Consider the following 12,226-nt stretch of genomic DNA (forward strand, 5'->3'; position numbering starts at 1 on the left):
AGGGGACAGAGCCACTTTTATTCAGGGTTTGGTGCTGGCAGAAGTCCCTTGGCTGAGCACAGCCCACACCTGGGAAGGGCTTTGGGGTTGAAGTATAAAAGGAATAGAAAAAAGAGCTTCTGTGTGAGGCCTCCCATCTAGAACTGGCCTAGAGATGGAGGAGCTCAGTGAGAGCATTCCCCAGGGCAAAGCTCTGCTGCTACTGAAGTCACAGGACAGCCCCCACCCCCACCCCTGACCCCTTGCAGAGTGTGAAGAACTCCAGGAGCTTCCAGCCACTGGGATTGAGGAGGTGGTAGTGGTGCTTCAGACGTAGATACCAACCCACAGCAGCAGGAAAAGGACACCAAAGCCCATGAAGAGTGAGGCCACCAACGAGATCAGCAGCTCCTTGTAGATGTCTCTTGTGTACTTGGTCGAAGTCACCTCGTAGCTGCAGCCCAGGGGTCAAGGTGATAACAGAGGCAGAGGAAGGGGAGGGAACCTCCCACCTCCCCCCCACTCTCCCTTCCCGCCTCCCTGTCGCCCCCTCCCGCCTCCAGGCCGGGGATACACGAAGAACCAGGCGGTGAAGAACATGCCGATGGCCAAGAGCACCACGGTGAGGTGAGGGAACACGGCCGGGTTCACCGGGCTGGTGTATCTGCTCATCGCCTCCAGCTCCTGCGGGGCCAGCGCGCAGGTGAGCGGCGCCGCCGGGCTACGGGACGGGCTTGGGACCGGCTCGCAGCCCCTTGGCCCAGCTCCCGCCCCCGACTGCGGCTTCCCGGCCTCTCATCAGGGCTTCTCAGCTGCTTCCTGGCCCCGAGTCTCGGCATCCGACTCCTGACCACAGCTTCCCAGGTCCTGGCTCCTTAAACTGCGGCTTCCCCCAGTCCCGGCTTCTGGCCCCAGACCCTGACCGCGGCTTTCCGATCCCCAGATCCGGCTCCCGATCCCTGATCGCAACTTCTCAGCCCCGAGTCCTGACCCCCCAGCTTCTAACAGCGACTCCTTGGCCCCGAGCTGTGGCTCGCCGGCCCCTGACAGCGGCTTTGCAGGGGCTGCCCGCTCCCTAACCACTGCTTCGCAGTTCCCATTCTGGGCTCCCAGCCGCTAGCACCTCGGTTTCTAACTGCGGCTTCCCGGTTCCCAGTCCTGGCTGCCAGAGCCTGGCCGCAGCTCCCCGGCCCGGGCTGCCCTACTCCGACAGCCAGTTCCCGGTCCCCAGTGCCTGCTCCCAGCCCTCACCATGTCGCCCAGGCGCCGGTTCCCGCTCCGCTCCGACACGTCGCCCCTGCCACCCGCCCTTCCCGGAAGCGGAAGTGACGCCCCCGGGGCGGAGCATGCCGGGAGAGTGGGCGGGGACAGCGGGAGCCGCTCGCTATTGGCTCAGCCGACTCCCGGCGCGCTGTGCGGTGGCGGGAGCGAGCTGCAGGGTAATGGGGACCGCTGGGGGCCGGGGAGGGCCTGGAGGGGGGCAATTGGCGGACGGAGGGGCTGGAGAGGGCTTGGAAAGGGGGAAATAGCGGCGAGGGGAGGCCGAGTCGGGCCCGGGAGGAGGACAGTGGCAGCTGGGGGAGGCTGAAGCGGGCCTGGAGAGGGATAATGGCAGCTAGAGAGGCTGGGGAGAGCCATGGGGGAGGATATGATGGCTGGGGGAGACTGAGGGGGGCTCGGAGTGGGGATGACGGCGTCTGGAGAGGCTGAAGAGAGCTATGGAGGGATAACGGTCGCTGGGGGAAGCTGGCACGGGCTCAAGGGGAGAGATAATCCTTCCCAGAAAGAGAGGTTGGTGCTGCCCGGGGCGGTGGTGGAGTCACCATCCCTGGAGGTGTTTAGGAGGAGACTGGATGGGGTGCTTGGTGCCATGGTTTAGTTGATTGGATGGTGTTGGGTGATAGGTTGGACTTGGTGATCTCAAAGGTCTCTTTCAACCTGGTTTATTCCATTCCATGCCATGCCACAGGAGCGTGAGGGGGGTGGGGATGTGCAGGCAGCTCCCTTTGCTCCCCCCTTTCCCTGCTTCCCCCGTCCCTGGAGCCCGGCTGCGAGCCCCCCGGCGCCGCGGGCGGGGGCCCATCCCAGCCTCCCCTTGTGCCTCCTTCCCCCAGGATGGGGATCCACGGCCTGGCCAAGCTGATCGCCGACGTGGCCCCCGGCGCCATCCGGGAGAACGACATCAAGGCCTACTTCGGCCGCAAGGTCGCCGTCGACGCCTCCATGAGCATCTACCAGTTCCTGATCGCCGTGCGGCAGGGGGCCGAGGCGCTGCAGAACGAGGAGGGGGAGACCACCAGCCACCTGGTGGGCATGTTCTACAGGACCATCCGCATGGTGGAGAGCGGCATCAAGCCCGTCTACGTCTTCGACGGCAAACCCCCGCAGCTCAAGTCCGGGGAGCTGGCCAAGAGGACGGAGCGGCGGGCCGAGGCCGAGAAGCACCTGCAGGAAGCCCAGGAGGCCGGGGAGGAGGAAGGCATCGAGAAGTACAGCAAGAGGCTGGTCAAGGTGACCAAGCAGCACACCGACGAGTGCAAGAAGCTGCTGAGCCTGATGGGCATCCCCTACGTGGAGGCGCCGGGGGAGGCCGAGGCCAGCTGCGCCGCCCTGGTGAAGGCCGGGAAGGTCTACGCCGCCGCCACGGAGGACATGGATTGCCTGACCTTCGGCAGCCCCGTCCTGATGAGGCACCTGACGGCCAGCGAGACCAAGAAGCTGCCCATCCAGGAGTTCCACCTCAACCGCGTCCTGCAGGACCTGGGCCTGACCTGGGAGCAGTTTGTGGACCTCTGCATCCTGCTGGGCTGCGACTACTGCGAGAGCATCCGCGGCATCGGGCCCAAGCGCGCCGTGGAGCTCATCAGGGAGCACAAGACCATCGAGAGGATCGTCCAGCAGATAGACACCAAGAAGTACCCCCTGCCTGAGAACTGGCTGCACAGGGAGGCCCAGAAGCTCTTTCTGGAGCCCGACGTGGTCGACCCCGAGGCCGTGGAGCTGAAGTGGGGCGAGCCCGACGAGGAGCAGCTCGTCCGGTTCATGTGCGGGGAGAAGCAGTTCAGCGAGGAGCGGGTCCGCAACGGGGCCAAGAGGCTGCTCAAGAGCAGGCAGGGCAGCACTCAGGGCAGGCTGGATGACTTCTTCAAGGTGACAGGCTCCATCACCTCAGCCAAGCGCAAGGAGCCGGAGACCAAGGGCTCGGCAAAGAAGAAAGCCAAGACCAGCAGCGCCGCGGCCGCCAAGGCCAAGAAGGGGAAGTAGACTGAGCAACCCCAGCGCCCCCCCTGCCTCCTCCTCCCCTCTGTGCTTGGGTTCTGTGCTCAAACAGGAATTCTAGGCTAATAAAAGGTCCTTTCCTTCCTTCCCTGTGTGTTAGTGCTCAGAAGGATGCTGCTAAAGAGCTTCCTACAAGGCTAGGTTAGGCAATCCGTAGGAGACCCTGCGCAGCAGTAGTGATGTGTGAGGCTGGGAGAGACGAGAGTGAGTGGCAGGTTAGAGGGGTGAGGAGCAGGGGAGAGCTCAGCGGCTGCTCTCGTCAGTTTCAGGCCAGGAAGGAGGCCACCAGCAACCCGAGGCAGCATCCAGGCTGTGAGTTAAAGGGAGCAGCTCACAAGCAACCTCTGATCAAAGAGAGAAGGTGAATGGCTGGGGAGCAAAGTGGATACAGATGGGGTGGGGGAGAGCATTAGAAATGGGGCCCAGGTGATTTTTGCCTCATCCCTCCACAAAGAGGTAGCACAAGCAGCAGAGAGGGGAGTCAGGGAGGGGTGGGTGGAAGGCAAGCTGGAGGCAGGAAGTAGGCTTGAGGTAAACTCTTCCCTTTAACAAGGATTTGCTGTGGGCTCTTCCTTCCCTTTCTTTGCTCTGAACCCCCAACTCCAGCCAAGTTCTGCCTTACTCTTGAACTGGTTAAACCCAGCACCAGCTGAGCTCAGAACTGCAACTCTCCAAGCCTCAGATTTCCTTCCCTCCCCCCCCTCTAAATTCTGTTTCAAAAGGCAAAAGGTCAGCAAGTGTTGAATGGAGGCCTCTACACTCCCTGAGGCATCCTTCAATGTTGACATTGTTGACAATGTTGACACAGAGACAGGTCCTAGGCTAAGGACCACCACCCCCTTTGGGTGTTTTTTTCCCCCCTCCCCCTGTTTTATTCTTTGTTTTGTATAGTTTTTGCCTGGTCAAAGCCATATTGTTGTGGTTGGGAATAAAAGCCTCTAAACCAAGGTGATGGTCCCCTCATTCTCTGGGAGAAGGTGGTTGAAACCTTGCTGCTTGGAAGGCTCCACAGGGGAAACAGTAAATCCTGGTTTTAGAAGGAAGCTTGACTGACACCAGCCAACAAATCAAGCGTGGGCCTGAGCACAAGAAGCTTGAGGGGTGTAGAGGCTTTGTGGACAGAACCAGCCAGGTTGGAAAAGACCTCAGAGAGCATCAAGTCCAACCCAGGACATCAAAGATCAGAGAGGGTCAGCCCTGGGAAGCTATCATAAGAAGCTGGGCTAGTTTCACAGGGGAGGTCCATTACCAGCACTAAAATAATGCTGATTTTAAAGCCACCTCTGGAACATTCTTAGGTGCACCAAGGCCAAGTGCTGGGTCCTGCACTTGGCTCACAGCAACCCCACAAAGGCTTCAGGCTGGCAGCAGAGTGGCTGCAAACTGGACCTGGTTTGTCTTCTAATGCAGGAGTGGAGCCCAGACTAAAGCCTTCCTCAGAGGCTTTCAGGCCCAGGTTTGTTTGCAAGCTTGGCTCTCCTGGCTTGCTTTAGAGTCACACAATCCCAGCATGGTGGGGGCTGGAAGGGACCTCTGGAGATCATCCAGCCCAAGCCCCCAGTGAAAGCTGGGCACCCACAGCAGCTTGCCCAGCAGCACAATGCCCAGGGGGGGTTGGGAGCTCTCCAGAAGACCTCTGCAGAATTCCCCTCCTGTCTGTCTTGTAGGCTCCTTTCATTTACCTGCAGGTACAAGGCTGATGCTTGCTGCCTGCCATTGTGTCATGGCCTCACAGAGCCATAGAATTGTCAGGGCTGGAAGGGACCTCAAGGCTCAGCCAGCTCAAACCCCCCTGCCATGGCCAGGGACACCTCACACTGCGGCAGGTTGCTCACAGCCACCTCCAGCCTGGCTGCAAACACCTCCAGGCAGGAGGCTTCCACCACCTCCCTGGGCAGCCTGTGCCAGGCTCTCACCACCCTCCTGGGGAACTTCTTCCTCACAGCCAATCTCAATCTCCCCACGTCTAGTTTTGCTCCATCCCCCCCAGTCCTATCCCTCCCTGACACCCTCAGAAGTCCCTCCCCAGCTTTCCTGTAGCCCCTTGCAGATCCTTGAAGGCCACAATTAGGTCTCCTTGAAGCCTTCTCCAGACTGAACAGCCCCAACTCCCTCAGTCTGTCCTCACAGCAGAGCAGCTCCAGCCCTCTGCTCATCCTTGTGGCCCTTCCTCTGCACACCTTCCAGATCCTTTCTGTAGCAGAGGCTCCAGAATGGATGCTCCCCAAGAATTAAAGAACTGAAGATGTTTGATATCACTTCCAAGTCTGAGCCATAAAGAAAACTCTCTTACACAGGGAGAAAAATTGACTTATGGCCACAGCCCTCAGACATAAACCACCTCAAACCTTCTGGAGAAGCTCTACATTTGCCCAGCCAGCAGAATAAACCCCAAGCCCCCGCAGCCCACCAGCCCCTCCTGCAGCTTCTCCCACCTGCAGCTCAGCCCAGATGGAGGTTTCCCTCCCACTCCACACCACCACTGGAGCAAAGCAAGGTCCATGAGGCTCCTGTGCTTACCTGAGGGGGACAGGACCCACGTCCAAACTTCTCTAAGGCTCCTCTTGAGTGGGCACAGCAGATGGGGGTGGGTCTTAATTATTCTGATTCACTGTTGAAGGCTCCCACAAGGTTGGAAATGAACTGAAGCTGTTTGAAGTGGACAATCCACTGTGCTCAAAGCAGTTTGAGGAGAACTATTCATGAGTCACAGCATCGCAGACCTGTCAGGGTTGGAAGGGACCTCAAGGCTCAGCTGGTTCCAACCCCTCCCTGCCGTGGCCAGGGACACCTCACACTGCAGCAGGTTGCTCACAGCCACCTCCAGCCTGGCTGCAAACACCTCCAGGCAGGAGGCTTCCACCACCTCCCTGAGTCCTCCACACCCTGTGCTCGGTGTGTGATCTCCTTGTCTTGAAGGCCAGCAGTGACTGAGCACCGAGCCCATCCCTTCATTCCCTCCAGGGTGCTGAAATACCTTTTCCAAACCTGGCTAGATGTGGCCCCAGCTTCCTCACCCACATCCTCCTCAGGGCCCCCTTCACCTCCTCGTTCCTCAGGCTGTAGATGAGGGGGTTGAGGCTGGGAGTCAGGATGGTGTACCAGGCTGAAACCAGCTTTGTCCCCTGCCACCGGCGCCCCTGGCCAGGCTGAAGGTAGGCAATCACCCCCGGGGCGTAGAAGCCGGCGACAGCAATCAGGTGGGAAGTGCAGGTGGAGAAGGCTTTAAGCCTCCCCCTGGCCCCAGGGATCTGCAGGATGGCGTGGAGGATGGAGGTGTAGGAAAAGAGGATCATCAGGAGGGAGCTCATGATGTAAAGCCCAGCCTGGACAGCCTGGAAGGTCTCGTTCGGGCGGCTGTCGGAGCAGGAGAGCCGCAGGAGGGTGGGCAGCTCGCAGAAGAAGTGGTTGATGCTCCTGGCTCGGCAGAAGGACAACCTCCCTGCCAGGGCACAGTGCAGCAGGGAGCTGAGGAAGCCCAGGGTGTACACCAGCACCATCAGGCTGCAGCAGCGTGCCTTGGACACGGTGGCGGCGTACAGCAGCGGCTGGCACACGGCCACGTAGCGGTCGTAAGCCATCACCCCCAGGAGGAGGCACTCTGAGATGATCAGAGCAAGGTGCAAATACATCTGGGCAAAGCAACCCAAGAAAGAGATGTGGCTTCTCCCCAGCAGGAAGGTCTCCAGAGCTTTGGGGCTGATGGCAGAGGAAAGGCAGATGTCGATGAGAGCTAAGTGGGTCAAGAAGAAGTACATGGGGGAGTGGAGCTGGGGGTCAGCCTTGATCAGCAGCAGCATGCTCAGGTTGCCCAGCACCACGAAAGCATAGAGAGAGAAGAAAAGGGTGAAGATGGTGGGTTGGAGCTCTGGGACTTCAGAGAAACCCAGGAGGATAAAGCCAGGCGAAAGAGTCAGGTTCCCTCCAGCCTCTGGGGCCATTCTCCGAGGCGAAGCGGCGTGGAAGAGCAACAGAGCAGTGAGGTAAAGCCCTGGGAGAGAAACCCAGTGGAAACATCAAGGGTTCACCCCTCAGGGGTGGAATCTGGGGGGGAGAGGGAGGAAATTATACAACATTCCTGCTTTTAGCCCAAGGTTGGGAGTCAGCAAGGTGAAGGGGTTCAAAACACCCCCAGGTGTTCACAGGCAATAATCCTGCTGTGGTTTATCTACACTGCACTGTACACCTCCAAGGGCTGTCACATCCTAAACACCTCCAAGGACCATCACATCCTAAACACCTCCAAGGACCATCACATCCTAAACACCTCCAAGGACCATCACATTTAAACAGCTTCAAGGGCAATCACATCTTAAACAGCTTCAAGGACCATCACATCCTAAACACCTCCAAGGACCATCACATCTTAAACAGCTTCAAGGGCAATCACATCTTAAACACCTCCAAGGCAAAGTCCATCATCAGCAAGCTTGCAGATGACACCAAGCTGGGGCCAGGTGTGCATCTGTTAGAAGGTAGGAGGGCTCTGCAGAGGGACCCTGCCAGGCTGGAGAGATGGGCAGAGGGCAAGGGCATCAGATTTGACACAGCTAAGGGCTGGGTTCTACACATTGGCCACAGCAACCCCAGGCAGTGCTACAGGCTGGGGACAGAGTGGTTGGAGAGCAGCCAGGCAGAGAGGCACCTGGGGGTAGTGGTTGACAGCAGCTGAACATGAGCCAGCAGTGTGCCCAGGTGGCCAAGAAGCCATCCTGGCCTGCATCAGGAATAGTGTGGCCAGCAGGAGCAGGGAAGTCATCCTGCCCCTGTGCTCAGCACTGGTTAGGCCACACCTTGAGTCCTGTGTCCAGTTCTGGGCTCCTCAGTTGAAGAAAGATGTTGAGATGCTGGAAGGTGTCCAGAGAAGGGCAACAAAGCTGGGGAGGGGTCTGGAGCACAGGGCTGGGGATGGGTCTGCAGCACAAGTCCTCTGAGGAGAGGCTGAGGGAGCTGAGGTTGCTTAGACTGGAGCAGAGGAGGCTCAGGGGAGACCTTCTTGCTCTCTACAACTCCCTGAAGGGAAGCTGTAGCCAGGTGGGGGTTGGGCTTTTCTCCCAGGCACCCAGCACCAGAACAAGAGGACAAAGTCTCAAGCTGTGCCAGGGGAGGTTTAGCCTGGAGGTGAGGAGAAAGTTCTTCCCAGCAAGAGAGATTGGCCATGGGAATGTGCTGCCCAGGAGATGTTCAGGAAAGGATTGCATGTGACCCTTGGAGCCATGGTTTAGTTGTCAGGAGGTGTTGGGTGTTAGGTTGGACTTGATGATCTCTGAGGTCTTTTCCAGCCTGGTTGATTCTGTATCTTGAAGAGCTCCATGAGCCCATCACACCTTAGCTTCAAGGTTGAGAACAGGCTCAATATTAGGAAATGAATGATTATCACAAGAGAAGCATTTGCACCCTTGCCAAGCACAGGCAGAGCCACCCCTGACCACAGCCTTCCCAGAGCAGAAGCTTCTGTTCTGAGTTGTCTTCTCAGCTCAGCAGGGACGTAGGAGGCTTCAGCCTCAGGAACAAACCAGAAGCATGAATCACAGAATCATTTGGGTTGGAGAAGACCACCTGGCCATGAGGAGAGACTTCTGTGCTGTGAGGATTCTGGAGCCCTGAGGCAGGCAACATGCCCTCATGGCCAAGAAGGTCAATGGTCTCCTGGACAGCATGAAGAGTAGTGTGACCAGCAGGTTGAGGAAGCTATCCTGCCCATCTACTCTGTCCCACTCAGGCCACAGCTGGAGTCCCGAGTCCAGTTCTGAGCTCCCAAGCTCAAGAGAGCCTGGGAACTGCTGGACAGAGCCCAGGGCAGGCTCTGAAGATGCTGAGGGGCTTCAAGCAGCTCCGTGAGGAGCAAAGGCTGAGAGCCCTGGGGCTGTGGAGCCTGCAGAAGAGCAGCCCCAGAGGGCAGCTGAGCAATGCTCAGCAAGAGCTAAAGGAGCTGTGGGGGGCAAGAGGCTGGGGCCAGACTCTGCTGAGTGGTGCCCAGGGCCAGGCCAAGGGGCAGAGGGCACAAAGTGGCAGGCAGGAGGTTGCCTCTGAAGCTGAGGAGAAAGTTGTTTGGGGTGAGGGTGCTGGAGGCCTGGAGCAGGCTGCCCAGAGAGGTTGTGGAGTGTCCTTGTGTGGAGAGCTTGCAACCCTCCCTGGGCACTGTGCTGCTGGGCAAGCTGCTGGGGGTGCCCTGCTGGGGCAGGGGGCTGGGGCTGGCTGAGCTCCAGAGCTCCATTCCAACCCCCTCCGTGCTGGAATTTGATGATTTGAAGCACACAAAGAAGCAAAGAGGTAAAGCAATCAAACCCCAGTGGGAACAAAGCGTTCTGAAGTGTGCTAGGGGGTGAGGGATGGCAGAGCCCAGCAGAGCACTGGGCTCAGTCTTCTCACTCCACTTGTACTAAAACCTCTTTCAAGGATGCAGGAGAGCCACCAGCTGCAAAAACCAACCCCTTCTTTACCTGCTCTACAAGGAGATGTTGGTAGAAGTGGTGCCTGCAGCTCCTTGAGAAGCCCATCTGAGGGATTGAAGCCCCAGCAGAAGCTGCCCAGAAGATCAGGCAGGCTGCTTGGCACAGAGGTTTTATCTGTGATCAAGTGTGACCTCAGCTGTTTGTGCACTCTGCTCTCCCTCAGGACCCTCCTCCAGCTGATCATTGTTTTGGCCTTCTCAAGTCATTGTGGCAATGATCATGATGATCATTTTCACCGGCTCAACAGAGTCCCCTTTTGATCCCTAACCCCAAACCTTTCTGGCTGCACCAAGAGCATTTCTCCCATGGAGACCTCTCCAGGCTGTCCACACCACCAGCTGGCCTTTAGAAAGGAAATGAAAGGAAGGAAAAGAGAAAGGACAAGAGGAGGAGCAAAGGCTGAGAGCCCTGGGGCTGTGGAGCCTGCAGAAGAGCAGCCCCAGAGGGCAGCTGAGCAATGCTCAGCAAGAGCTAAAGGAGCTGGGGGGGGGCAAGAGGCTGGGGCCAGACTCTGCTGAGTGGTGCCCAGGGCCAGGCCAAGGGGCAGAGGGCACAAAGTGGCAGGCAGGAGGTTGCCTCTGAAGCTGAGGAGAAAGTTGTTTGGGGGGAGGGTGCTGGAGGCCTGGAGCAGGCTGCCCAGAGAGGTTGTGGAGTGTCCTGGTGAGGAGAGCTGGCAACCCCCCCTGGGCACTGTGCTGCTAGGCAAGCTGCTGGGGGTGCCCTGCTGGGGCAGGGGGCTGGGGCTGGCTGAGCTCCAGAGCTCCCTTCCAGCCCCCCACCATTCTCTATGACAGACAAGCCCAGGGCAGCTGGCTTTTATTTATCCAACTATCAACATCTCTGTTTCAGTCTTGCCCTGAGGAAGCCACCAACAGCTGGAGAAAGTCTCATCCCTCCTAGGGCACCACGGAGCCTTGCTTCAAGGAGAAACATGCTTTACAGGTGTGAGATCCAGCCCTCCCTCCTCGAGGTGCAGCATCCCAACCCTCCCTCCTCGTGGTGCAGCATCCCACCCCTCCCTCCTCGAGGTGCAGCATCCCAACCCTCCCTCCTCGAGGTGCAGCATCCCACCCTCCCTCCTCGAGGTGCAGCATCCCACCCTCCCTCCTCGAGGTGCAGCATCCCAACCCTCCCTCCTCGAGGTGCAGCATCCCACCCTCCCTCCTCGAGGTGCAGCATCCCACCTTCCCTCTTCGAGGTGCAGCATCCCAACCCTCCCTCCTCGAGGTGCAGCATCCCACCCCTCCCTCCTCGAGGTGCAGCATCCCAACCCTCCCTCCTCGAGGTGCAGCATCCCAACCCTCCCTCCTCGAGGTGCAGCATCCCAACCTTCCCTCCTCGAGGTTCAGCATCCCAACCCTCCCTCCTCGAGGTGCAGCATCCCAACCCTCCCTCCTCGAGGTGCAGCATCCCACCCTCCCTCCTCGAGCTGCAGCATCCCAACCCTCCTCCTTCAAGCTGTGATGTTTAGCCATCCTTCAAGATGCCATATCTAACCCTCCTTCCTGAAGGTGCAGTACCTAACCCTCCTCCCCACACCAGGGTAGCCTTCTCCTTCCAGCTGACCAGGAACCAGGGGTGAGCACGGAGGAGAGGACTCTGTCTTTTGCTTTCCTCATGGAGTTCCTCATGTCTGCGTTCCTCAGGCTGTAGATGAAGGGGTTCAGCATGGGGATTGCAACAGAGTACAGCAGGGAGAGCACCTTATCCTGCTCCAAGGAGTGGCTGGGGCTGAGGTGCAGGTACGTGACGAGGGAGCTGCCGTAGTAGAGAGCGACGGAGAGCAAGTGGGAAGCGCAGGTGGAGAAGGCTTTGCGCCGCCCGGGCGCGGAGCGCGTCCTCAGGACAGCGGAGAGGACCGAGGAGTAGGAGGCCAAGATGAAGGCTGCGGTGCTCAGCACGTTGAAGCCCACCACAGCAGCGATGGTCACCTCAGCGAGGTGAGTGTCAGAGCAGGAGAGGGCTAGCAGCGGCGGCCCGTCGCAGAAGAAGTGGTCGATCCTCCTGGGCCGGCAGAAGGGGAGGCGGGCTATGCACAGCGTGTGGATGGTGGAGCTGATCGCACCGGCTGAGTAGGCACCAACCAGCAGCCCAACACAGAGCTTCTGGGACATGATCAGGGAGTAAGCCAGGGGGTGGCAAACGGCCACGTAGCGATCGTAAGCCATGGCGGCCAGCAGGTAGCACTCGCTGGTGGCGCAGGCGGCGAAGAAGAAGAGCTGGGCGGCACAGCCGGCGAAAGAAACCACCTTCTGCTCCACCAGAGAGTTCAGCAGGGCCCGAGGGATGACGGTGGAGGAGTAGCAGAGGTCCAGCAGAGACAGGTGGCTCAGGAAGAAGTACATGGGGGTGTGCAGGCACGGGTCGATCCGGATCAGGAGGAGCACCCCCAGATTTCCTGCCAGAGTCACCACGTAGATGGCAAGGAACAGGACGAAGCATGCCCCCTGCAGGTCCTCCCGGGCTGGGAAGCCCAGGAGGACAAAATCAGAGGTGCCATTATCATCAGCCAT

General features: G+C 59.0%; 4 protein-coding genes across 4 annotated transcripts; 1 reads left to right on the forward strand and 3 right to left on the reverse strand.

The window, feature by feature from the left end:
* TMEM258 (transmembrane protein 258) lies at positions 1 to 1,306 on the reverse strand. The gene is made up of 3 exons (XM_054171961.1): positions 1,231 to 1,306; positions 554 to 663; positions 1 to 433 (listed from the first exon to the last, which is right to left on the reverse strand). The coding sequence occupies exons 1-3, from the start codon at positions 1,231 to 1,233 to the stop codon at positions 307 to 309; spliced, it is 240 nt and encodes a 79-aa protein (XP_054027936.1). The 5' UTR covers positions 1,234 to 1,306; the 3' UTR covers positions 1 to 306.
* A 788-nt stretch (positions 1,307 to 2,094) lies between these two features.
* Positions 2,095 to 3,249, forward strand: FEN1 (flap structure-specific endonuclease 1). The gene has a single exon (XM_009899949.2). It carries the CDS (start codon positions 2,095 to 2,097, stop codon positions 3,241 to 3,243), a length of 1,149 nt encoding a protein of 382 aa, XP_009898251.2. The 3' UTR covers positions 3,244 to 3,249.
* A 2,960-nt stretch (positions 3,250 to 6,209) lies between these two features.
* Positions 6,210 to 7,199, reverse strand: LOC104299799 (olfactory receptor 8I2). Its single transcript, XM_009899993.2, has one exon. The coding sequence runs from the start codon at positions 7,197 to 7,199 to the stop codon at positions 6,210 to 6,212; it is 990 nt and encodes a 329-aa protein (XP_009898295.2).
* A 4,034-nt stretch (positions 7,200 to 11,233) lies between these two features.
* LOC104299800 (olfactory receptor 1038) lies at positions 11,234 to 12,226 on the reverse strand. The gene has a single exon (XM_009899994.2). It carries the CDS (start codon positions 12,224 to 12,226, stop codon positions 11,234 to 11,236), a length of 993 nt encoding a protein of 330 aa, XP_009898296.2.

Source organism: Dryobates pubescens, chromosome 22 (assembly GCF_014839835.1).
Source record: "Dryobates pubescens isolate bDryPub1 chromosome 22, bDryPub1.pri, whole genome shotgun sequence".
NCBI classification, from domain to species: Eukaryota; Metazoa; Chordata; class Aves; order Piciformes; family Picidae; genus Dryobates; species Dryobates pubescens.

Excerpts from the sequence above, each read along its gene's own strand:
- TMEM258 (XM_054171961.1), bottom strand. Across the intron at positions 434-553 it reads TTCACCGCCTGGTTCTTCGT|CTACGAGGTGACTTCGACCA; the intron begins GTATCCCCGGCC and ends CCTGGGCTGCAG.
- FEN1 (XM_009899949.2), top strand. The coding sequence starts at position 2,095 with ATGGGGATCCACGGCCTGGCCAAGCTGATCGCCGACGTGGCCCCCGGC.
- LOC104299799 (XM_009899993.2), bottom strand. The coding sequence starts at position 7,199 with ATGGCCCCAGAGGCTGGAGGGAACCTGACTCTTTCGCCTGGCTTTATC.
- LOC104299800 (XM_009899994.2), bottom strand. The coding sequence starts at position 12,226 with ATGGCTGATGATAATGGCACCTCTGATTTTGTCCTCCTGGGCTTCCCA.